This window comes from Clupea harengus, chromosome 12, assembly GCF_900700415.2.
Source record: "Clupea harengus chromosome 12, Ch_v2.0.2, whole genome shotgun sequence".
NCBI classification, from domain to species: domain Eukaryota; kingdom Metazoa; phylum Chordata; class Actinopteri; order Clupeiformes; family Clupeidae; genus Clupea; species Clupea harengus.
Genome location: NC_045163.1, coordinates 12,747,655 through 12,774,473, shown reverse-complemented (window position 1 = coordinate 12,774,473; position 26,819 = coordinate 12,747,655). Strand labels below are relative to the sequence as shown.

Below are 26,819 nucleotides of genomic sequence, written 5' to 3'. Positions count from 1 at the left end.
AGTGATTTTTTTATCTTCATGTTTTTTATGTGTATGCAATACTTGTATATAGGATCAGTGTGTGTGTGTGTGTGTGTGTGTGTGTGTGTGTGTGTGTGTGTGTGTGCATGTATAATACTTTGTGTACATGTGTGTCTGTCAGTGTGTGTGAGTGTGTAAATTGAGTCTATGGAGAGTGGTGAGAGGAGAAGAGAGTGTGCTCGGTGGCACGAAGGAGGGGAAGAGTGCTGATGTTGATGCTGATCTCCAGGGCTGTCTGAGGGGGTCTGTGAACCTCTCCACATCAGCGCACGAGAGGAGACACAAGGTCAGAGCCCATCTCTGCAGATAACATCCAGCCACTGGCAGCTAAGGGATACAGATACTCTCTCTCTCTCACACACACACACACACACACACACACACACACACACACACACACACACACACACACACACACACACACACACACACACACACACAAATCCCAGTGCCTCGCTAGAGAGATAAATAAGCAAGCCAACCCCCATTCTGTGCTATTCTGACAGCTACTGCACGGGTGAAGGAGTATTTGGATCAGAAATGGAATTACCCTGAAATTGTATTTAACATAATCTTGTGAGAAAGGGATTGCGACCATACTAACCGTAATTATACTCAATTACATAATTCAAAAGGCTAATTTAGATTTAGGTCATTTTATTTTTCAGGTATTGATGTGTTTCAGTTTTCCTGAGGGTATGTATATTTCTCTTTGCTCTGTCATATCCTGATGATTTTGTTTGCGCGGTAGATGAGATTGCCCTGGGGGTCAGTGTGCTACAAATATCAATTTAGATCTTGACAGAAAAAATGCCCCTCAGTTACAGTTGCCAGCCTGTTCATCCAACAATTTGTAATGCAAATATCATTATAAATTCAGATCGCTACCTATCAAGCAGTCATCAGAAAAAACACCATTATCAAACCATCAGGTTATTGGAGGTACTAACTCTCACTCGTTCATTAGCTGCCAGAATCTGGTACTCTTATCTGCAATTTTACCTGAGTTCAACCTGTACGCCACAAATAAAAAAAAAAATCTGCCAAACCAAATTAATTTTCCAGTATTTTCCGCCAATCCAGTGGGGAACACGTTTGTTTCTTAGCAATATTGATCAGGATTGCAAAGAGGGATGCTGAGGTTGTTCTCCGCCCCTGAAATGAAGTCAAAATGCAGCAAATGGGAACATGTTATGCATATTAAACCAACGGAGAGTGCTTGATAATTTTCCCTGGGTGTAGCCCCCGCTTTTAATTCAGCACACGCTGCCATAATACTGTGTGGAAGAATGTCATAGATCAGGTTTAATAATTAATTTGCAATATTTAATATGTATTACATAGAGGAGACTCTCTTGGAGAGATGATTTTGGGCCAAGACTTTTGAAGGGGGCTGTTAGGGAGAGGGCGAGGGTGGGGGGCGCTTTTATCTGCTGTTGTTGAAGTCTATCAGAAGAGACAGGGAGCTAGGCAAGTGAAAATGGTTGGTTGAGGCATGCCAAGTGAACATGAGAGGTAAGGATACTCTGACTCTCATTCTCCAACTGACAGGTTCAGCTCAAGCCTCACACTTTAATTTGCTACATAAGAATGGAGTAGCCTGGGAAGAAAAATGTCAAAAGTTGTGGCTCTGGGCCCCCCCCCCCCTACACACACACACAAGATAAGAAATGAGGGTGGTTCAGGAATCAGTCAGCCTTGTATTCCCAAGACTTTGCTATCACCCATGAGAGTAGGAACAAAAACCCTGTGGCTACACACCATAAGAGCAACTGATCTCCAGCACAGACCAAGAACAAAAAGACAGGCATGAATCAGCCTAATGAAATATAGATTGCTTGGGAACACTCTGCTTTGATGTACTGGCCATCAGGCACTATGAGCCACTGGTCATATGACTCAGCGCCAGACTTGAGGCGGTTAGTCGGGGCTTGGCTCTATGGTTTCATGACAAGGGGACTTGTGCAGTTTGAAATCCACCGAGACACACACATACACACACACAGAGAGAGAAGACAAGCATCTCCAGGCTCTTTGGAAGCAACAAAGGGGTTTTCACTAGTCAATGATTGAATGGAAGAAAAGCCTAGGGGAGAATGGGGCCAGCATGCCCGATGCGACCTTACTGAAGGGCAGATGTACTAACATGTTAGCGCCCGTTTTAGGAGGAATTCGTCGCAACGTGCGCCTAAAAACATGCCATGGTTGGAACGAACAGACTGCACATGGCAAAAACCGCATCCTCCCTGCTACAGTAGCGCAGTATGACAAGTTGCACTTTTCTGGCGTGCATTCATGGGCAAAGTTTTGGGCATAATTATGGGAGGACAAGCGCAAGAAGTGACTGATTACGTATTCTGTATGAAAACTGCAGGGGACAACTCGTGTCTGTTTTGTGGTGAAAATGTTCTGCCTTTTGAAAGCAGGTGTTATCCAGAGTGCGCGTTAGATGTGTGAATAGGAGAAACTTCCAGAGACAATGGAATCAGTATTCTGAGCTCCAGCTTTGCTCCTTTCTACCCTGTTAAAAGCATCCTGTCTTTTTGTTTGCCTTTTTATGTCTTATCATCGCTTTTCCACTTCATCCGCTTCCCTACATGTAGATGCTACACTATAGAATGGGTTTGTTTAAGCTGCACAAATAGTCTAAGAATTTTTTCTTTGAGTGGTGTAGAATTAGTGCCCTGTATTATCTCTCTGTTTGATGATACCCTGACTGACGAAGTCGCTGTTTACGCTGCGCTCTCTAACGTATGTACATCTGCCCTTCAGTCCTTTGAGCAGTCAAAGTGCCCAACCCAATCTCTGTTTCTCCCCTCTTTTTTTCTGTCTCTCTGTATGTACCCTCTTCTTTCCCTCTCTCTGTCTCCTCTATACATCTCGGCTTGCTGTCCTCTCTCTCTCTCTCTCTCCCTGTCTCCCCCTTCTCTCCCCCTTTGTGTCTCATTCTCTTTCCATCTCCATATTTCCATGCTGAAGGAGCTGACCCCTATGTGTGCCTCTCTCCCTCTCACCTGCTCTCTCTCTCTTTCCTCACTCTGTTTGTTTCGTTCTCTTTCCATCTCTGCCTTCTCTCTTTCTCGTGTTCTAGGAGGTGGGCCTGCGAGCACTCTTTTGCTATGAATATAGGATGACATGAGCTGTGCTGCGGCAGCTCCGTGAGAGCGAGAGACTGCCCTCTGGGGAATCACACAATACTCTTGGACAAACTCTGCTGCAGGAATGTGGCCCGGCTGCCTCCACTGTCTCACTCGACTCGTCATTTCTCTCCGCTTGGTTTCTTGTGCAGCTGCCAGTGAGATGTAAGATTTGGCTCTGGGGCTGAATGGCCGTTGCTATCAGTGACCTATAGTGCTTCTTATTTTTCATTATTTTTCATTTCATTTCAGGTGTTCAAAGACACCAGAATTGTTTCGTATGTCCTTGAAAATGTCCTTTAGCTGAAAGTAACAAGGCGAAGGTGACAATTTAAAAAACTAAAAAGGACTTTGAGTATCGTGATGGAAATGGCTTACAAAATTAGTTTTTCGACTGCTTGATAAACAAAATAGTTCAAAAGTAATTAACAGCATTTGTTGAGAAATGACCAAAACAAAGCATCTGACTTGTGATAGTAATATAATACCGCCAATCATAATTTTTTGGCTAAACAATGATAAATTGCCTGGTCCCTTTAGTTCATATCCGTGATGTTGGACGAAAACCTAATATCCATCAAAATTTATGATGACATTTCTCACCCCATCAGTGATGTATCTGTGTTGCCTCCTCAACTCTGTCAAAATGCTGATGAGTATTGATCGCTTCACAGGTATGTTGACTCTACTTTGAATGCAGAGCCCAATACTATGTTGGAAAATTGCTTTTAAGAGCACCCCCAAGAAATATCAATAAATGGACAGGATGATTCTTTGGCTGTGCTGCCAGGGTTGCTCGCATATGGGATTATTATTAAAAAGATATTTCACACCCCACTGAATGAGCTTCTCATGAGTATCAATTCGCCCTGAGACTGAGCTTCCATGATGCACCACTGACATGTCACTCTGAACGGAGAAGAGCGGAATGGACAAAAAAGAGAAATGTCTCGAAACCCGCTCACCCTTAAACCCATCTGTCATATTCCGTTCTGTTCTCTTTTTATAGCTGAGAGGTATTCTATAGTACTCTAATTTGGTTGTCATGGCGCTAAGACTGATCAAAACATGTATGAAATGTAAGGTCCGTGTTCACAGATCCCTGACGTAGCTTTATTTTGATATCTGCATTCTTTTGATATTTGACATCTTTATTCCATACAGTTTGTACGGTGCAGAGTTATGAATGTGCAATTTTATGATGCAGAGTTGTGATAGTTCTCTGATTCATTACCTTTCTACTGTATATCCAGAAGTATATAAAGAACCCTTCATGAGAAGTAATGGTCTACAATTTCAATAGTGTGATTGATGTCATGACGATCTGTTTCACTCTCAAATACCCTCTTCTGTTAATGCTTTCAGGTGCCCTCAGTGGCTTTGCATTTCCTACAGGTCAATGGCTAGTCCATCAATCAAACACCCATCTGTGCGATAACTGGAGGTGAAAGCATTCCTTCACCATCACACACTCCACCCCTCGTCTGCTATCTGCTCTCTCTGCCTCCTCTCCTGCACAACTCGACATTCTCCCTGTGCATTAGCTCTTCGAGGAATCTCACTCTTGTAGTATGTTCTTTGTGTCGCCGACGCTAATATGACATACCAGTGAGCTGAACTACTAAGTCTCCCTCCCTCTTAAGGTACTGATTCTTCAACTGTTCATAAAGACACACTCTTGCTCCTCCTTACAAAAAGTCATAGACACTGAGGCCGTATGCAGGCCACTTCATTTTTCTGGTTCTTCTATCTTCCACCAAATTCAATTTAACCCCTGCCTGCAGCCGGTGGTGTGCCGGTTGCCTTGGCTCCAGTGTAGACTCATTGTCTTTCGGAAAAAAGAAGGCTGAGTGCGTTGCTGGCTGGATGCACTCAGACCTGTCGCCCCCTGCTCATGGCTTGAAAAGGCCACCTGCTGTGGAGCTCAAAGGAATAGTCAGCCTTTCTAAAACCATTCCACCAGCCTTCCTCAAAGATTCACCTGCTGTTCAGTCAGTTATGTAGCAGCATACCTCAACTGCAGAGACAGAGATAAATAGTGTGAGAGAGAGGGGGAGAGATTGGTGTGGTTAGAGTCTCACAGTGGCCTCTGTCCGCCACTGAATATGCCTGCTGAGACTGTTAAGTGCCTTGAGTGGCTTTCTACCCCTATCGAGTCCATGGCCATCAGAATAAGGATGAGAAGGAAACCAGGAGAGAAAGAGAGACAAATGGCAAAGCTAAGAGTACCATTATTGTGCGAGACACATCGTGCATTCAATAACAATATTTGCCGGTGTTACTGTCCTTACGATGAATAGGAAAGGAAATATGGAATATTTCCGCCACACGTTTTGGTTTCCAAGTGGACTTGAATGATGACGACTGTACAAATAGGCCTGGCCAATTAGTAAACAAATTACTAGCTCTGCACACATTTATTTTTCTAAACAAATATGGTTATGGCAAACGCAAGTGTGTTAATGCTCTGGTTAACTGGGCACACACAGAGGCTGATTAAGTGTCGAACCTGAATCGTTGCATCTTGAACTGACACTGGTCTAAAACTGATCTTTTTTATTTAGAAATGAAGACACGACATAAAGCTGAAAACACCAAATGAACCACCCACCTTTTAGTGACAATTATTTCTAATATGATGGCCTTGATCAGAAAGAGTTGTGTAGGTTGCCTTTTAAATATGTAAATGACAAATGCATGGGTGGTCCATAACCATTAAGTAAGTAGCCACTGTACAGAATGTCCAGTTACCACAAAACCAAACAACATGTCATTTAATGTAGCTCGTCAGTCCATCAGTGAAGGAATAATGGCAGCAAAGCAATGCCAAAATCTTTGGGAAATTAATTATACTCGGCTACAACATCGCCTTAAATTGTGTTCGAGCTTGTGAGAGGGACACAGGGTAATTGTCCTATTCCTTCAGTGTCTTAATGATATGCAGTTGCAGTTTAAACGCACAGTTATTCGCCTCTTTCTTTCTACAGCAGCGTCAGACACACTTCACTCACGCGCTGTACAGGGGCGCGAGGCGCAACTGTGCGCGGAGTCGTCGGACTCTCCGTCACGAAGGGATTTCTGTTCCCCTTTTTAGTTCAGCGAGGCTCAGTTTTGCTGTGCCACGGACCGTTTAAAGCGGAGCAGTAACACCTGCTCTTCTCTCTAGATTCTTCTTTTTTGTCCCTGACTTGTTTTATGTGCTGGTGCCGAAGGGAGACCGGTGAAGGTAGAATGGGCGAAACCCTCAGGTTTCCTCCGTAACTCTGGAAATGGATCCGACATCCTTGCATGGATACAAAGGTACAACTCCACATGTAATTCCACATTTCTAATAGCCCATGCTTCGGTGCTGTTTTATAAACCCTCTTGTTGATATGGCGATACTGCAGACCAGAATAGCTCATGACAGCCGCGTTTGTATCGACAGCTCGGCTTCATTTCACTTGTTGAGTGAACGAGGGGATGACCGTATGCTTGAGGTTACCGCAATAGCTGTGGCATGAAGGAGTCCTTTGCATATAGTTCCCCCCCATTATGTCATATTTCATCGCATTTTGAAAATCATTCAACATGTGCTGCTTCTGAATTATGCGGGCATGGGTTATGTTTATTACCCGTTTTAATGCAAATGATTAATTTCTTCAAAACACCGAAAGTGATATGCAGTATACATTTCAGCTTATTGTTGAATACGATTGGTAGACTTGAATTGTGAGTATAATGCTCAAATCTATTGATTTCTATTCGTGAATAGTATGTAGGCTATAGGAATGTTCTATCAGAATAGACTAAATGTGTGCTTATGAAATATTTAGGGTGGAGTCCTCTGCACCTTAAACTGGCTCGACTGATAGCTCACAGAAGTTTCCTGGCATGTTGAATTTACAGCGTTATGATGACAGAACATTACAAGCACGGTAATGCGTATTTAGAGTCTTGTAGTACACAGCTGTCCACCAGATGTTTACTACCTGAATGGCTGCAGCGATAACCGTTATTTAAAATGCGCAAGGGTTTGCTTAAAACCTCTCTATCACCCGTGATAGTTAGTGAATTCATACACTAAATTACTGCACCTCGCTGTAGGCTCTGTGAAGCCATTGGTGAAGTGGAATGATGAACACCATAGGCTATTAGAAGACTGTTGTTGATTGACTTACTGTGATAAGGAATGTTTGATGAGTAATTATGTAAGTACCTTGTATCATGTAGCACCATGGTCATATGACATTTATTTTACATGGACAATATTATTCCATATATTTATGCAATAGCTATTACACAATAATTCATGTTCAGTGGCAATGTCAGTTTGCTGTTATGACAAATCTGGTGAATGTAGTCCTGGATTTTGCCATTCAGATAATTCACTCTCAGTTTGTCAGATGTTTTGCTGGCAGCAGCATCACTGCCAGTAAGCTTTTTTGTAGTTTTAAGAGCTTAAAAAATGTGCCTCTTGCAACTGATTTATTGCTCCGCTCCCTGAATCGAACAGACAAGACTCAAGAAAGCAAACAAGTATCCAAAAACGCATCCAAATTTTAAGTCTGTACGTAGGCGTGGTAACCAGGGGTATATATCTACAACCTGTAGAGCATTTTCCTGGCTTTTTCCAATTGCTTGACCTTGGGCTCTAACTTCAAAAGAGAACCTTGTGTTTCACAAAGCTATTTGAAGTGTCTCCCCATAGAGCTATGGTTTGACATGTTTGGCATGTAGACTATGTTGCATGCATCACTGGTAGGGTTAGTTTTTATTTATTTATTTATTTATTGATTTCGTTTTTTATTTAACCAGAAATAACACCCTTGGAGGTGTGAAACCCATTTCTAGCTTGGGCAATAACAGCAATAACAGTTACAGACAACATAAAAGACATTTGAAAGAAATAACACTGAATAAATAGGAGGAAAGGAACTGAAAGCCAATGGGCTATCAAGGACAATGAAGTATTTCATTTTTATGGGCATTTTATGTCTGTCTCTGTGTGTTTCAGTCTGTATTTTAATAAAAACAGTATAGATTAGACGAAAATGAAAACAACCTATTTCCGTGTATTGTATCGTTTGGTCATCTGTATTAATTTGAGGATTTGGATTTAATTGAATTTGAAACAGAGTGAGCCATTTTGTAAGAAACCTGTTTTCTGGAAAAGAGATGCTGTAGGCTCTTTTTTACTGTCCTCCTAAATTCTAATCAGGCAGAAAATTGGTTTGCTGCCATTTCCTAATTGCATCAGGTACAGCGTGATGTGTGTGTCATTGGATGGGTATCCACACTTGTTTGCTTGCATATATGTGCGTGTGTGTGTTTGTCCATGTGTGTGTGTGTGTTGTGCCAGTGAATGGATATTTGTTTGCCTGTGCCAATAGTAATTAAGGTCTGCTCATTGATAGTGGTCTTGGGCATAATGTTAACAGTGTAGATGCTTTTTCCAGGAGTTTTCATTGCTTAATCCATATGTTCCATTATCCCCTCAGGAAAACAGACTCCCATGTCTCCAACAGGGGAGCAGTCTGTCTCTCTTTACAAGTCATAATGAAGCATCAGTAATGCCTGTATATGTGCATATGTGTTTGTGTGTGTGTGTGTGTGATTGTTGTGTGTATATGTGTCTGTTTGTGTGTGTGTGTGTGTGTGTGTGTGTGTGTGTGTGCACGCGTGTGCATGTGTGTGTATGTGTGTGTGTGTGTGTGTGTGTGTGTGTGTGTGTGTGTGTATGTGATTGTTGTGTGTATATATGTGTCTGTTTGTGAGTGTGTGCGTGTGTGGTGTGTTTGTGTGTGTCGGAGTACACATAACAAATTCCACTGCAGCGCAAATCTGCATTTGCTCACAGTGCGACTGCGGCCAGGATATTTTAATCCATTAAATATCAATTACTGCGTAAACCATTTCCTCTGCCACGAATGGAAATGAATATTGATTTTGAAGAGCTCTTAAATCAGTGTCATTCCCTGTACCCTGGCTTTATACATTTCTAGGCTGTTAATTACCTATAATTCCAAATCTAATATCTGTAATTTATGAGAGGTCTAGTGGTCAAGTCATTGGGTGTTTGCCTTCTTACCCAAAGTAATTATTCTCTTCTTTATCGGACAAACAAACAAACACAAATCTACAAGGTCCTGAACTTCAGAACTATTGATATTGGATGTGATCAATAACTTCCATAGCACTAACTATTCCATCAGAATCTAAATGAAATATGTAATTAGCCAGGGAGGAAACGGGTTGGTGCATTGTCCTGTGGCTTCACCATCACGTGTATGGTATAGTCCCATTGACGTGTCACAAAAATACTCAGATATGTTTTTGGGATGCTTATTTATGTATGTAATACAGGACTTTTGGATAGATTTGAAGTGACCGTTATGTGATTCATTACATTCATTAGGGTTTCAATACAGTCATAATACAATACATATTTATGTACTTGTTGCTCTGCATTCCTTAATCATAATCAGCCCTTACTTGAATGACTTCTTCTAATGATAGTATAATGAGGTATACTCATTTGTCATACTAAAACATACACTGAAATTGTACTTACAATAAAGTTCCTGGCATTTTCTCCCTCATGCATACCCCATATATTTATGATCTTCTTTCTCCAGTGGAGAATATTATGGTAATTCTTCTTCTGGTGTGGTTTCCCATCACTCTCTTTGTCCCTCTCTCTCTCTCTCTCTCTCTCTCCCTCCCTCTATTTATCCGTACTCTTTTCTTGCCAGAGAGCCAGTGTTTATGCAAATAGTAAGTCCTGCAGTACTCTAGTACTCTCACTGAGGCGATACAAATTGAGATTCTTGTAAAAAGATCATGTGGAAAGTCAGGTTGTGGACTGTGAGATTTGAGCTTAGCTACAGGAAGTTTCAGGGTTTGTTTTTGAATAAACGAGGAAGGGTCATATTACTCATTAGCCCAACTGGCTTTCTCAAGCATCTTATTTTCTTGCCAGGAACCACTTTTTTTGTGTGTAGATATGACAGCTGACAGGACTATTTGTGAGTGTGTGTGTGTGTGTGTAGCTGTGTGTGTGTGTCAAAGTATGTGCATACACCTGACTGCATTGTGCATATGTGTGTGTGCACTGTATATGTGTGTGTGTGTACGTGTTTGTCGCTGCATGTGTGTGTATCTATGTGTGTGAAACCCAAACCCAAGGTGAACTCAGGTGTGTGTGCGTGTGTACCTACACACATTCCTCCTCCTTCCTGTTTGTATTCTGCCTCCTTTCTCCTCCCCCCTTAGTGTCCTACTCACTCACGGTAGCATCTGTGTCTCTTTGGCTCCGCTGCCGCCGCCACTGGGACTGCCCCGGGCCCGGGGGCCACACGCGTGCTCCTCGGGTTAGACAAACAGGACACAGAGGTCTGGAGCGCATGATGAGCCCCGACGGCAGAGACGTGACCTGCCGTGCATCGTCTCCGTCCCTCCTCTGGGGCCGGAGGAGGGTGTGTGTGTGTGTGTGTGTGTGTGTGTGGGTGTGTGAGTGTGTTTGTGTGTGTGTGTGTGTGTGTGTGTGTGGAGGGGGCGGGGGGGGGATCTGAATGAGCATTCACATCCAAGCTACCTCCTGATCCCCGATCCGCATGACATTGGCCTTGGCAATGACGGGCCCTCCTGTCCTTCGAAAAAGGGATAGGCCCTTATTATCCAAATTCAGAGATGAGGCAGACAAAGCAAGCTGGCAGGGGAGGGAATGAACGTAAAGCAGGCCATTCCCGTTGGAAACCCACACCAGGGTGTAATCAATACCCGTGTTCGTCACACGGCCTACATCTCCCTCCAGCCCTCCGGGGAAGGCCCTGTGAGTAGTCTCCTCTGAGGGATTGGCCCTGCCATCAAATCAATCGATTCAGGTCAAGATTTGACCAATTACACCCCATTGAATGTTTGGAATGTTGTTGATTATGCTCTATCTCTAGGTGCCAGTATCATTGGCACAGTACATCAACAACTCATTTGGCCACAGAGCTGAAGGATTTTTTTAGAGACCTGTAAGAGATTTATCAAAGCAGCAGACAGAGTAGGAAAATGTGATGTTTTTTTAACGCAGGCAATAGATTTTCTTCTGTAAAATACAAGAACACTAAAAATATCCCACGGCGTCTTTTTTAGTTGAACAAAAATGTCCGTGTCACGATGCAAGAGTAGAGCTACATCCCAATGCACAACGTGAGGCAAACTTTGAAACACAAAGGGGAATGATTAATTACTAACAGGTACAGCGACAGAGCTGTTGGCTTAGACGCAACGAGGGGCAGGTGAAATCAAAGCAGACAATAACCAGGCTAATCAACTAGATAACAGAATCAGGTGATGGGTGGAGACAGAGGCACAGGGAACAACAGAAACACGTGGCATTGCCAAATAAAAGTCCATAAACACGGGGCAGATTGTGACACAGTGACCGGCAGCCTCTGTAAATAACGTTGTCAACTTGCATATTTTGCCCATTCACCATCAGACGATTAGCCACTACACTAAAAAAACAGACCTCCCTTTTCTCATAGAGTGATCAGAGTCAGTGAATTTGTCACTTGGATCGTATACCATGGTTCCAATTAAAGCGCTGTAGTATCTGACAGTGGCCAACGTCCAGCAGTGTAGCAGAAGGTGTTCCTCTCCTTTGCATTGGGGATGCCTGGCAGGTAAAAGCACTAATAGGTCTATTTAGCTTAGGGGAGCCCCTTGGCTTCATCTGGGTGAATCAATACCAACTGTATGCTGTTTGTCTCTAAAGGTTGCAGCTGTATCATCATGACCTTACTCTAGCCAGCTGCTGTTTCGGGAGTATTCCTGAAGCCTAGTTTTCCATTTGACTTACATACGACCACCACACTGTTAGTGTCTCTTAGACAGGTTACAAAGAGGAAGTGTAAGAAACAAAGCATCTTTTTGGGATCTTTTTTGTTTTCATCTGAGTATGACCATTGTTTATTGACCTTGTCCTTTTCAACAGAGATGATGGAGTGGAAATGGTCAAAATCGTGACTTATCTTCCTACTTCTGGTCAAGGCTGTCTGTTGGTGCTGTGTATGTACTGTACTGTATGTAGTTTCCTTTGCAAGCATACATGGATGACCAGTTATAACCCATTGAAATGTATACCATCCTGTTACTGCTTTGTTACACGTTAATCAGCCGCTTCAAATATTCATATGCAGTGTGTCTGTGAGTCAGTGAGATTATACGCAACCCCAGACATTATTTGAAATAAAATCAATTACAGCAAATAGTGGGTGACATGTATTGGTCTTATCATCTAAATGAAAATGAATCAGGGCCAAGATTGTAATTATATATTTACCAGATGCTTTTGTATCGCCTCAATGGAAGAAACAGTGATTTACGGAAATTCTTTCTTGAACTGCAGACGGGAGGGAGGGATGGCAATTCATATCTGATGAGTGAGGTTGCTAAACTCTTCGTCTGAAACAGATGTGTTGACATAGACACACACACGTCTCGCTGTTAGTCATGCTGATGGTCCAGCACTGTGCCATGCTCACCTGTCTTGGCAAGGGTTTGGCGCACAGCAATAGAGCAACTTTCTGAAAAGGTTTGAGATTACTCTGCAAATGGCAATGAACATTTTAAAATCTCGTGTTTGTATTTCTGATTGACCTAGACATGTAATGGATCTCTGTCCTCTTCGGGTTTAGAAGACCTTTTCATTTATCTGTCCTTTTCCAGCTCCTGTCTCAAAGGAAATTATTTTTCATTAGTCTATTACTCAGATGTATTCGGTTTAAACTGACTTACACATTTCATTTACCCTCTCCACCTCTAACAGAGAGTATCTCAGTCATTAGAATGTGAACTCCATCTCCCAGATTTAATTACATCGCCCAATTTTTCCCCCACACCGCTATATCACTCAAACTCATTTTCTCTAATCGTTGAAGAAGTCATGTGGAAGCAGGAACTCAGACCTATCCACGATTAATAATTTATCTTCAGCTTGCCTTCAGTGAAACAGGGGAGACGGTTCTGAGACGGTGACCTAAAGGTCATGTCCGTGTAGGTCGGTTCAGTGGCCTTTTCACAAAATGAAGATGATAGACGTGTGCGGACATTTTCATGCAAAGTGAAAAGCACTACATGAGTGTAATCTGACATAATGGTGAGAATATCTTATTTTCCATCTTTGGCCCAGGGAGGTGAGAACAATTACACAGACAAACAGCAGGACTCTGCAGGGTGATGTCTGACAGGATAAACCTCAGCCTATATTTGTGTTAAAGCCTCATAAAGGCCACATTTTAATCTGTTTTGGAGGAGAGATAAGAACGGATGTCAAAGACCCTCTTACAGATACTCCTAGAAAAATTCTTGCTTGAAAGACCAGGAGAAAGAGGATGGGCTGTCCTGAACATTAGAAAAGACACAGTGAATGTGTGTGTGTTTGTGTGTGTGTGTGTGTGTGTTAGTGTGTGTGTGTGTGTGTGTGTGTGTGTGTGTGTGTGTGTGTGTGTGTGTGTGTGAGTGTTGAGTTTGCTGCAGCAGAGTGCCTCCAAGTGGTCTGATAATCTCTTTACCAAACCAGTGATGCTGAACTGTTAATTGTTTTTTAATGTTTCTTAACTAACTGGTATATGCTAGTAGTAAGCAAGCACAAGAATCACTTCTGGGAGAGATTTACAGTTTGAAGTGAAACAACCCTGCAGTGACTGAACACTGGACGTGACAAAACTGATTTAGGATTTTGATTATAGCTGAATGATTAGGCAAATCTGCTGAAGCCCAGCATTATGTAGGTGGTTAGGTAGGTGGTTAGGTGGGCTCATGGCCTGTAGATGGAACACAATACAGCAGCGCACAGCAGATGTAGAGGCCTGCAGCAAGTGATGGCTAAGGGTTGAACTGTGCTGAAAGATTCTCTCTCTCTCTCTCTCTCTCTCTCTCGCACACACACACACACACACACACACACACACACACACACACACACACACACACACACACACACACACACACACACACACACACACACACACACACACACACACACACACACACACACACATTCACACACACACACATGGAAGCCCCTCCACAATCCATTATTCATCTCCTCCTTCTCAGCACATCAAGAGCCTGGTTTCATCTGCCGCTCCGCGTCTCACCCACCTCACAGTGAGGAGCGCACACTCACAGCTCACTACACTAACCCACAATGGAACTGGGCCACCTGGGCCACCATCCATATCACAAGCTGAACTGAACATGACAAGGGTAGGGGGTCATTCCATTTCATTGTGGTCAGATCTTATGGCAGGTCTCACCAGTTTGTTAGCTCAGGGAAGTTGGCCCTTTCCTGAAATGTGTTGTTTTGATTTAATTTGATTTGACCCCCCCCCACACACACACACACACATACACACACTAGGATGGCTAAATCAATAAGGACCTCAGATTTTGAATAGAAATGAAAACAGTCTCTGTGTATTTATTGAGAGCATCTACAGATATTTAAAAATGAATAAGAAACTATCAAGGCTATCTGCCCGCTTTTTTGCTTCCTACAGATTTTATAAAGTTGATTTCAAAGACAGTGTCACAACACACCCATCATAAATGTTTCCTCAATCGCGTCCTTAAAAACAAAGTCCTTGTCTGTGTCCTGCTTGGCGTCCAGGCTGGCAAGACCTGCCAAGTCCCAATGAAGAATAGTTTGCCTTCATAAGATAATAAGAAGTGTTTTATACACAGAATAAATATTTGAGTCCACACTTTTTCTGTGCGTTGAATAAGATGTAGTCTAATCTTTGTTTTACCTGGCAGATCTATCTCTCTTCAGGCAAGCATTCAGTTATGTGTGTGTGTGTGTGTGTGTGTGTGTGTGTGTGTGTGTGTGTGTGTGTGTGTGTGTGTGTGTGTGTGTGTGTGTGTGTGTATTTTACTGGCAAAGTAGAATCTTACAGAGGCTCCCACTTGCCAAAGCAGGCAGTCTCCTGCAGAGGGATGACATTTACATTTAGATTTGTGCATGCAAGTGTATGTGTGTGTGTGTGTGTGTGTGTGTGTGTGTGTTTGTGTGTGTGTGTGTGTGTGTGTGTGTGTGTGTGTGTGTGTGTGTGTGTGTCTGTTCGTCTTTGTTTATGTGAGAACAACACAGTAGGAGAGCCCAAGTTTCTTGGAGGACAAAGCAGGTAATTCCCCCCCCTGCAATACACCATCACTGTCAATTCCAGTCCATTTCCATCTCCATGTTTTTTTCTGTTTGAGAGGGTGAAGACAGTGAGAGGGCACGAGTGATGGGAGACGCAAGAGGGAGCGAGAGAAACCGAGTGTGTGTGGAGCACAGACTCCCGCTGGCTCCATGCTGTTCTAATCTCAGGTTGAGAAGGAGGAGAAAGATAAATACAGAGAGAGAGAAAGAGAACGGAGAGAGGAAGAGAAAGACTCTTGGCACAGCTCTCACTTTAGGACTAAATTTGAGACCCGGTATCATTGATCTTCGCTGAAGAGGCTAGTGCTTCGATCTGTGTCTGGTGAGGTTTAAGTAGGAAGAGACTTGCTGTGTGTTAATCTACTTCAAAATCCTAATCTGCAGGGATTCTTCCCCTCCCTCCCTCTCTCTTCTTGAATTGTCCTTTTTGCACAAGATTGATTTATTATTATTATTATTACAGCTAGATTCAATTTAGTATTTTTTACTTCTAATTGGGTTATTCAAACCATATCAAATCAAGAAAACTTTTCTCAAATTTCAAACTCTACTCAATTTCTGAGCACTATACTTAGAACTAGATTTATTCATGTTCATTCTACTTAAATACATTTTCTTGATGGACTTGCCAAGGATGTTGTAAGTAATTCAACTTATCTTAATAATAAAAAAAATAATCATATTGTGGCAAGATGGGTCCTACAGGAAGTGATGACACTTCTTTGGCAGCAAGCCTTTCATTTTGTAACAATGCAACCAACCACACACTCAGTGGCACGGCCAGAGGGCAGCACATCACTCACAGTGATAGTTACATTGACAGTGGACAAATAATGTTAAACTAACAAAAGATACTCTTTCTTTGGCTTGAAGGAATTATTATAATTAACACACAAGGACTAAATGATGAACGATCACATACACACAAACAACAGTGTCTCACCCTGAGGAATGCTGGGAAGTTCTGCTAATCCACCCCCAACATGCTTACTTAAAGTGATCACATAAACACAGTTTAAAACTCAAAGACTCATTTCAGGATAGAAATGACAGGATTATTACATTAGCATACGTTAATGCTCTCTGTCAGTGGTGTGGAGAACTCATCACAGTCAGTGCCTCTGGAGCACAAACCTTTTTTTTCCCCTAGTTGATTAAGACTAACATTTTTTCAGTGATCTCTCTCTCTGTCTCTCCCTCTCTCTCTCTCTCTCCCTCTCTCTCTCTCCCTCTCTGTCTCTCGCTCCCCTCTGGCTGCCAGATGAGCGCTGTGGGGATTTGCCCCAGATGACAGCTACTCTGCACAGCGCTGCTCTCACTCATGCACCTCTTCTTTTGTTCTGTCTGCGAAAAATCAAGAACTTTTGGCCTCACTCATTTTCCCATTTTCCACCTATTTAGTGTCAGCTAGCTCACCTTTTTTTAAGTGGCAAGCCTCCTTGAGAAACTGTGAGCCAGAAAAGTATGGTGTTGATGTTCTCTTGTATGTTTTGAAGTTTTTGGATGAACCCACAGCTTTACGTAAGAGCGGTAATCTGTTCCCTCCCCGACTCCCACATCTTCTGCTTTTTGTAGCAACACCTCTCAGTACACAGGGTAAAACAGCTTAGCAAAGAACAACCAGCAACAAAACCAAAAAGCCCTTGATCTCCAACCAGTCTTGCCCACTGTCAGCAGCCTCCATCTTGTGTCAAGTCAGTCAATGGAGGAGGACATATGCAGAACTTCAGAAGGCCACTGAGTGAGGTCAGGATGGAGGTGTAAATCTGGAGTGACATCCCTCTCTGTCGCCACACACAATGATCTGCACTTGCCAGCTTCCCTCAGGTCACTCCTGCTTCGGCTTGAAGGGTCGCTGGGACACGGAGAGCTCTCCTGGGGGATGGGAGGGTGGCTAAGGACATCGCTGACAAAGTCAGTTAATGCTAAGGCTGCACACTTCTCTTCTACTTGAGATCCAGCCCAGCCCTCCAAAGCTAGCCTCAAGGGCGACAGATGACTCTTATCAAAGTGTGAAAGCAGCCTCCACTGACTCTTTTAAGATCACAGATTGACCACCAAGTCACAATTAAAAAGTGTCAGAAGAGCTCTGCAGGGAAGACTTCATCTGGGGATGGAAAATTACTGAGTGAGGGATAGGTTGTTCACTTCAAGCAGCTCTTAAATGTCCGGTAGTTCAAGCTGAGTGACACATAACATGTTTCTAAAGGCATGCCTTTGATTCGGTTTTGGTGATGTCAGATGAAACAGTACAAGTTCTATTTTTAATTGAGTGACATGGAAATAATTGGACAAAGTCAATGGCAGTCAGTCAAAGTTAAAAAAGCGACAGACGATCAAGAAACAAACCCAGGAACAACCAGTAGAATTCAGCCAACCCATGAATGTCTAAAATTCAAATGTCTAAAACTCCATCTATATTAACATACAGCTTACCTATAGAGGACTGTGAGCGTGATGGTCTATGTCATTTCTGTTTGTCTCTTTTGTGTACATCTTCCCCAGTTTCTCCCTCAGTCTCTCAATACATAAATGACAGATTTTGTTTCAGCTATGGGCATGAACAAGTAACATTTTTCCCCCATGTAAACTAACTGAATCAATATGAGAGTTCCTGAACTACGAACAACTATGAACTATGAACTATGAACTATGAACTATGAACAATGAACTACAGTTACTCTCTCGTTTTGTCTCCCTCTTTCTTTCGCTCTCTTTCACACCATGGTCACCATGGCCACCGTGTTATTCTGCCTTCCCTCCTCTCCTTCTGTTCTTCTGCCTTTGTACCTATCCATTTCCCCTCCTCCATAATTACTTGTCATTCTGTCTTCACTTCAATTTCTCACTGTTGTTACTCCTGGCTCTCATGTTCTCATCCTTTCATTCTATTTTTGACCACCCAAAACACATTCCTCCATCTCTCTCCCTCCCCCCCTCGGCTGCCACCTTTTCTCTCTCAGACTATGACGACTATTATGACGTACACCCGTGGGGGTGGGGCCGCCGGGCGGGCGGCTCTCGCATGAGGATGCCATTGCGGCTTTTGCTGTGGGAGCACGCCTCTTCCTCCTCCACCTCCTCCTTCTGCACTACCTCCTCCTCCTCCTCCTCCTCCTCTATCACCTCGTCGCCCTCCTGCCCGTCCTCGCGGTGGTGGCCAATGGCGGTGGCGCCCTTCACGTTCTCCTCCTCCGTCTCCTCACCGCTGCTGCTGCTGCCGGCGATACCGGTCCCGCAAGGCCAGTCGCCGCACCCGGCAGAAGGCATGGTCACGCTGGAACAGAAGACCACCTTCTTCTTGGTGTCCTTCCTCTTCATAATGCTGGGCGTGCTCATCGTGCGCTGTTTCCGCATCCTGCTGGACCCCTACCGCAGCATGCCCACCTCCACCTGGGCTGACGGCCTCGACGGCCTCGAGAAGGGACAGTTCGACAACACACTGGCATAGAGGGGAGGGGTCCACCTTGGCCAACGGCCTCGACAGACTGTAGAAGGGACAGTTTTTGCACCTGGATGGCCTCAAGAACACACTGATGCAGGGGCAGGAGGGCCTCGAGAAGGGACAGTTTGACTACACCCTGGCGTAGAGGGGAGGGGTCCACACGTGCTGACAGACCCTGGAGAAGGGCCAGTTTGACTACACGATGGCATAGAGTGTGTGTGTGTGGGAGGGGGGGGAGTGTGCATCTGGATGGCCTCAAGAGCACACTGACGCAGGGGGGGAACACACACCGAAGGCCTAGAGAAGGGACAGTTTGACATCACACTGGCGCAGATAGTGTTTTAACGTGAGGGTTAAAGAGTGGGCAAGTGCTCATTGAGATACGTGTGTTACATACATTAGACTACACAGAAATCTGTAGAGATATACATATAAATAGATGTAGACAAAAACACACACACACACACACACACACACAAACCCATATGTAAGGGACATGATGATGAGGAGATGTTGATACAGAGGCTATAAAAGGAAATGCCTATAGAAACAGATTCTTCCCATAGGTATAGGATTGTATAGATTGATTACTGGTACTTTGTTCCCACTTCCCAGCCTACTGCCTTCTGGAGACCCAATGACATAGGTTATAATGGACACTACTTAAAGCATCTTAATGCCTTTACTGAATGCATTTACTGAATGGTGATAGAGTGACTTAAACATGCCGTTTTGATAACTTTCTCCACCAAGGCATTTCTAGGAAAGGGAATTTCTATTGTATCCTGCTCTGTTTCTATGTATCTCACCTGGGTACAAACATAGATATGTAGGTATTGACACACATGAACAAACAGAGAGAGACAAAGATACACGTATGTGTTTTAAGGGTGGAGATGTTAGGAGATGTGCTTATGTAATGTAATGGTAGCACACACACAAGGGTGTAAGAGAGGGCAGGTGAATACTAACATGCTCAGTACTTGCACCCCTTCCAGAGTATAGAGTATAGTAGATGCAGGTGCATGACTGCACAGAGACCGATGCAAGTACACACTGATACGGGGAAGTTGAAAGGAACAGCCTTCCTGTTGGTAGTCTACTAATCTAGAAAAAGACTCTCGCCACTAACCAACGCACTGGAGGTTTACATGTGTTTATTCAGATGTCCTCCAAAAGATCACCACCTGCAAACACACACACCTGCTCTCCGACACACTTGTGTTCACACTCTAAAACACACACGCACACACACACACAGAGAGAGAGAGAGAGAGAGAGAGAGAGAGAGAGACACACACATGAGCCAAATACATGCACTCCTTGGACAAACATTTGCGCACACACACACCTTTTGTATTTACAGGGTGTTGTTTGAGAGGAACTCTGCTTGGACGCTCTATCACGAGAGGCTGCAAATAGCCTCAGGCCCATTCCAGTGGCCCGACTGAAGGCTCCAGTCCTACAGGGTAGTTCTCTTTTTACCTCATCTCTCTCTCTCTCTCTCTCTCTTTCTCTCTCTCTCCTTGTTTCCCTCTATCTCGTTTTGCCTCTCTGCAGACTGTGTGCCACTGCACAGACTGCTCAGTAAATGTTCCAACTCCAGCACTTTGAAAATTCCCACCAATGCACTGAGGCACATAAAGTGTTTGCAGACTGGCATTGACAAACGAGTGATCCTTATCTATGGAATGGTGCGCTTTATCAGCGGCCCTCCAAGCAGAAAGTCATCAATGGAACTTTCAGCGTTCGTTTTGACTTCCCTGATTGGATTCTTGGGCCCACTGGCTAATCACAAAATGTCATCCCCTTCTATCACTTAGCAGTAAACACGGCGCATTCGTTTTGATTACGGATCTCACATTCCGCGGCTGCTCCACTGAACTGACTGATTAGCACAATAATAAAAAAAATAAAAAACCATAACAGGGAGCGATTTCATGTCAGTGGCTGTGATTAAGTGCTCGGAATCCCATTCATCTGTTTAGAATGCGATTAATATCTTGCAGTTTCACTTCTGTTCATCCTGAGCAAATAACACACGACGGAAGAAATATACACTAAATTGCTATGGGAACAAAAAAATGATATACTGTATGTACACCCTTAACACATTGCAGAGGGATTCACAATGAGAAAACTACTGCCAGTCTCATCCAGGTTGGGTAACAAATTACTTTTATTAGGGTTTTCTGAGCCCCCGTATGGCTGTCATTACTCAAACTCTACCTTCGGTGTATTGTGAGGGAGTCCATACGGTGGTGTGTAGAGCCATTTTAGTGCCATTTAAAAGCCCTTCCCCGGTACTTTTGAACACCCCATTGCTCCCCTGATGACCAGGATCTGCTTTGCAGATCGACAGTAATGAAATGCCTCAGTTCGCGCTCTGACTCATTGCACATGTCTAATAACTTTATCTAAGTGTTAGTTTAAGAGTCAACGAGTCAAGGAGATCCCATTTGATTTAGTGTTTGGATGTGGTCTTTGTCCACCATTTGAAAGATTATTTTGGTGAACGCTGTTTTAGAGAATTCATTCGTCAGTCTTTGTAAATTAAAAATGGTTCAGCGGCTGTTGATGTGGAATCGCTAACTTCGTCCTCCCAAAGGCCACCTGGTGTGATGTTGGGTTCGATGCCTACGTGCCGGACCCCACATCCAATGATATTTTTGTTATTGCACTATATTTCTCATCTGTGAGCCACAGTCACTGCTACGAGTGAGTCGATGAGGTTGTCCAAATGTTGCCGAAAGACAAGCACTGTATCACAAGTCAGACAGGTGTGTGGCTTGGAGCAATGAACTGAGCTTGATTGAACTCTCAACGATGTCATCAGGTGTTCACTTCCTGTCAGTTGCCGTACTGTTAAAAAAGACTCTGGAAGACCTGCCACCCCTCGGTCACCCATCTGCACTTCTTCTTCCTTTAGACTGACTGCAGGCTGTGTTCACACACACACACACACACACACACTTTTATACACGCACGCACGCACGCATGCACACACACACACACACACACCTACACACGCACACACACACACACACACACACACTAACGTGCGCTGCCGTGACTGTTGGCCCCCTGTAAAGCATTATTCTCCTGAGGAGAACTGCTTCTCTTTGAATAGGCTTGTATTCAACGCAAAGCAGTTTAGCAGTGCTGTGCTGAACACGTGCTTATGTGTATGTGTCATCCAAAAAACAAACAAAAAATAAATAAATCTGATGTCCAAGTATATCAAACAACTTCCAACTTACAGGGTTTTTTTCGTGGACAAAGGGATGTGTGTGTGCCCTTACTTGTGATTGTAGAGATTTGTAGACCTGCCTACTGTTAACGATTCAAATTTCTGTCTTCATTGCACTAGAGAACAAGTTTAAAAAAGAAAGTCTATTTTCAGTCTGTGAAATAAAATGCATAGATGGTCTCTAGATCAGTCTGTGTGGTTCCTTAAAAGAGTGTGTGCTGAAATTGATGGTGATTGATAATAAGTCCTGTTGAAACAACCGTGCAGCCACTTCCTGGTGTGTTCCACAGCTACATTTGTGTGCTAAGAATAACTATTAATAAACTGTTTCCCTGTTTCAGTGGCTTTGCTGTGTCTCTCTGTGGATGATTTAAACGTGGAGGTGTTCATGATGCACTAGTTATGTTCTGTTATGCTTCATATAGAGCCTAACTAAATGTATCGCTGTTTAAATTACATTACATTACATTTAGTCATTTAGCAGAGGCTTTTATCCAAAGCGACGTACAAGGGAGAGAACCAATTCTCACCTGTGAGACCTGGGCCAGAAAGTGTAGTGATTAAGGTGCAGTCTAACTTTGTGAGGTTAAATTAGTTTAAGGCTACACCCCTGGCATGGCAAATGTGACCCAAAATCAATTTCTTGGATTGACCTCACCAACCTTTGTCATCACGCATGTCTTGGAACGTTTTTTTTTTCTTTCTGTTCTGAATTTAACCTTTAATAACACTGAACATATTATTGTTAGGGTAACTGACAAAATAATGCTCTTGATGTTTAACAGTCTAACATATAGTCTTTGAAAATCTTTTGTGGTTGTAGTTTCTCTGGATGTCAGGTGACTAAATCGTTGTCGTTCCTATTCTCCTTTGTGCTCTTTGGGGCAAAATATCTGAACGACTCAACAACTGAAATGGGCCTTTTCTTTGGATAAAACAAACTAACACCTACAATTTTCTCGTGCTTTGAAGGTGCAGCCCATAGCATAGGTGCCAGTGTTGGGGAGTAGTGAACTACATGTAATTTAACTAATACTTTGAACTACATTTGGCAGTAGCTGTCTGGTAGTTCAACTACATTCATATTTCAATGATTCAAGTAGTTGAATAGTGACATGTTTTGTGTAGTTAGCTTCGGAAACTACAAACATGGGCCATAAACGGAAAGGAATAATTTGTTAATTTTATGTCACTAGTCAGGCAATGCCAATGAGCAGACAGGCACCACCACACACTTGACCTTTGTGTAGCGCTTGTGGACTGTGTTTCTGGAAGACAGGTGCTGACTGATTGTACACATTGTATACAAAACCAAAGCTGACATTCCTTGCACTTCATTATGATTAGAGGAGATGCAGCATCAATGCAACATCTGTGCTGGGACTTCAGCACGGTCAGGGCCTGCCCAGATACTCTGACACATATTTGGTTATGGAAATAGACCACAGAACAGCCCTTTTGTCCTTTATCCTGTGCCAATGAAAAACCTGTGAGAGGAAGAAAGAAACAGAGGGGAGGAGGGAAGGAGGGAAGGAAGGAAGGAAGAAAGGCCTAACAGAGGTGAAAAGGGGTCAAACGTCACGTTATGTGCTTCCACTTAACACCTCTTCCAATTCCTGAATGACAACATTGTGGACTTTTCCATCAAGCATAATGAATCTTCACAACAACTCTACCTTAATCTCCTGGTGTGCAAGCAGACTGTGCTTCATCCTGGTTATAATCAGGAAACATTATACTGGCAGTGGTCCTACTGCGCCACTTCATAAGGGGCAACTTCACCCAACAACTGATGCTGAACCTGGTAGCCTCATACATCCTGTGCCTTCTCACTCTGTCTGTGTGAATGTGCAGCTTTCTCTGGCTGGACCGTGGGCCTCGCACACTGCAGGTTTGTCTGCATCGTCGCCTACTCCAGCATTTACGTAAGCGATCTGACAGTCACTCTAATGAGCATGCAGATGTAATAGGGTTAATCAATTCATGTATTAAATGTAAAATGGGTTCTGTTACTTTTATTTAGTATATATCTTATGCTGTAGTAATTGGATTGTGGGAAACCGCAGCAGTAATAGAGACTACTACTGAGGGTGGGTCAGCCAAATATAGCAGGTCTGCAATAAAAGTTATTAAAATCATATTATTATCAAATGTCATATTCTATATATAACTCCTTGTAAATCATATGCATAAACTGCATTAGAAATCGTGTTTTTGCCACTATTTACGCCTTATTGTTACTTGTATTTCCTTTGGCTTGTCATTTGACCTTGAAGCAGGCTTAGCATGTTAGAAATTGTAATATGATTTGAATGTTTTTTGTCAGTTTTTTACATGCCCATTCAAAGTCTTCTTGTTTGCTGACGCTTTATGCAGGTAACCAACATTGTTAATCGATTTGTATGTCTCGTGCATGTTTGAACTTGTACTCGCTAGATTACTAGCCATTGTTGTGTTTCTGGATGCAGTACATTTAAATGACCACTAGAGTGTGAAATGTACCGTTAAATTAGAACTGTTTTGCGTAAATGTTATTGAAAACCGCTGGAGTAGACTTGTAAGATGTAGGTTAGATATCTATTTCACTTTGTATTTAAATGTTTTCAATATTTGGCTTGTTTAGATATGAAATGTACCACACTATATGATTCTGACATAAGAATATGTCTGTATTTAGATACAGATTGGAAACAAAAGTACTTGCCCCATTCATTTATACATTTACATTAACGTTTGTGACATATTACCTTGTGTCTTTTGATAATTGTATTGATACACACTTCATATTTTTATACAATGTTTTGCATTTATAGCAATTGTAATATTATAGTAATTTGAATTGTAATAATTTTAGTAAATGTAGTAACTTGTGATATAAAATATTGTAACTCTAGCAGCAGGAAGAAAGACTACTGCTGCGGGCGGAGCAGGTTTTTACATGCCCATTCAAAGTTTTCTTGTCTGCTGATACGGCTTAATAAATGACCCCATCCTCCATCTGGAGTCCTGTGTGCTGACTGAAGGCAGAATCACTAGGAAACAGCATCCAGTATACACGCAGCTTACACAGAGCTATGTGGTGGTCCTATATCCTACCCAGTGGTCAAAGCCTGGGAAACCAGGAGAGAGGGCTGTGCTGGGGGGCATGAAGGTTCTTACTGGCTCTGGTCTCCCCAGTGGCAACATACAAAGCTCCAATGCGAGCAGGTCATCAGATAGGAGGGCGAGAAAGTGGGCGTTGTACTGAAAATCATGGCACTTGTCTTCACATTCTTCAATGTCCTCACGTCTTCATACCTCTGCCAGCACAGAAAGGTTAGTGACACAGAACAATCACAGAAAGGATAGTGACAGAGCCCTGTCCAACCACAGACTAGCAACGCTGGTGAACCGCATCCTAGTGGCAGGTATCATCTTTAGTACTCCCCCTTTTGTTGTTGGCATAACGATTATGGCTAACGTTACCCCTTTGCAACAGCTTTGGTCTTTGAGGAGGTTTGCCTACAGGGGACCCAGACGTGTTGTGCAGACGTGTGTTTTCCTGAACAGTTGCAAATCCACTCCCGTACGCTTTTAGTTTTTACGCTCTGCGTCAAAGCACTGACAAAAATGTCAGACAAACTTCAAATAATGTGAAACTCAGTTTACAAAGTATCCCAACTTTAGCATAGGTAAGTATAATTTGATTTGGGATAGTATTGTGTGACACGGTGGTAGTTCTAACATTGCAGTAACAGTGTGGTTAGCCTATACCACACATGGTTCCTGTTTCTGTCTTAAAATTTTGCAATATCAGGCAATAGATTGTGTTGTGCCAGTCGGATTTGACAATACTTTGTTCATTTTAAAAAACTGTTTACTGAAATGGAATCAGCTTAAGGTTTAAAGTACACACTGAACAGTTTTAGCCAGACGATGAGACTTTCACCTGTGCTTTCATAGACAAATGAAACTAGGTTGGAATTGCAAAGTGTACTGTACATGGAAATGGGTAACCATAATGATAATTTCTATCTTTTGAAGAGGAAAGTAGAATCAGTACAATAGTACAATACTGCCTTGGGACATTGTTTGTTAATACCTATTAAAAATGTTTTGTTGCTGTTGTTGTCATGCCAAAGAGCTTCATTTGATTGGCATGCAATTCAGGAACCTAATAAATAGCCTTTTATTTTTGCTACCAGTCAAATGTTGGCTGATACAGTGGTGCAATTCAAATATCACTGATCTTGGAAATCAGTTATTATTGAATTATTTAAAAAGCATTTGAAACTACTCTCATGCTCCTTGGCATATTTACAGACAGATGAACATATTTCTGTGTCACAGAACACGACCAACATTTTTATTTTTTTTAACAGCTTACTACCCAGAAAATAATGAAGCCAGTTATCAGGATAGTGTCAGAGTATAATCCCTCTCATTTGGCATTTTTCAATAAACCTAAATCAACACGTTACCTTTCCTGCCATCATGTAAAGTGTATTTGCTGAATTGTATTTTTCAGGATAAGTCTATGATTCTGTTGTGATTTTGCAGATGGGGCTGATGTGAATATAAATGCAGTTATGCTGCCATGCACAATAATGTCCGTGATCAGAGTGGAGCTGAAGATAGCAGCACTGTTCTCAGAAGTGATGAAACGTTTAACTTTATGCACTCTACATTAAGATACTGTACGTGTGGAATTCACACACACAGGATTTGGAACATGCCTGCATTTGTTCTGTTTCTGTTACATGTTCCTATTGTGTGTCCTTTGTGTGCCTTATGTCATGTCCTTTG

At 42.8% G+C, this 26,819-nt stretch overlaps 1 protein-coding gene across 1 annotated transcript; it reads left to right on the top strand.

The window, feature by feature from the left end:
- The first annotated feature begins 17,564 nt into the window (after nucleotides 1–17,564).
- On the top strand, nucleotides 17,565–22,371 carry LOC116222958. The gene has a single exon (XM_031578309.2). The coding sequence runs from the start codon at nucleotides 17,999–18,001 to the stop codon at nucleotides 18,788–18,790; it is 792 nt and encodes a 263-aa protein (XP_031434169.2). The 5' UTR covers nucleotides 17,565–17,998; the 3' UTR covers nucleotides 18,791–22,371.
- Nucleotides 22,372–26,819: the final 4,448 nt, after the last annotated feature.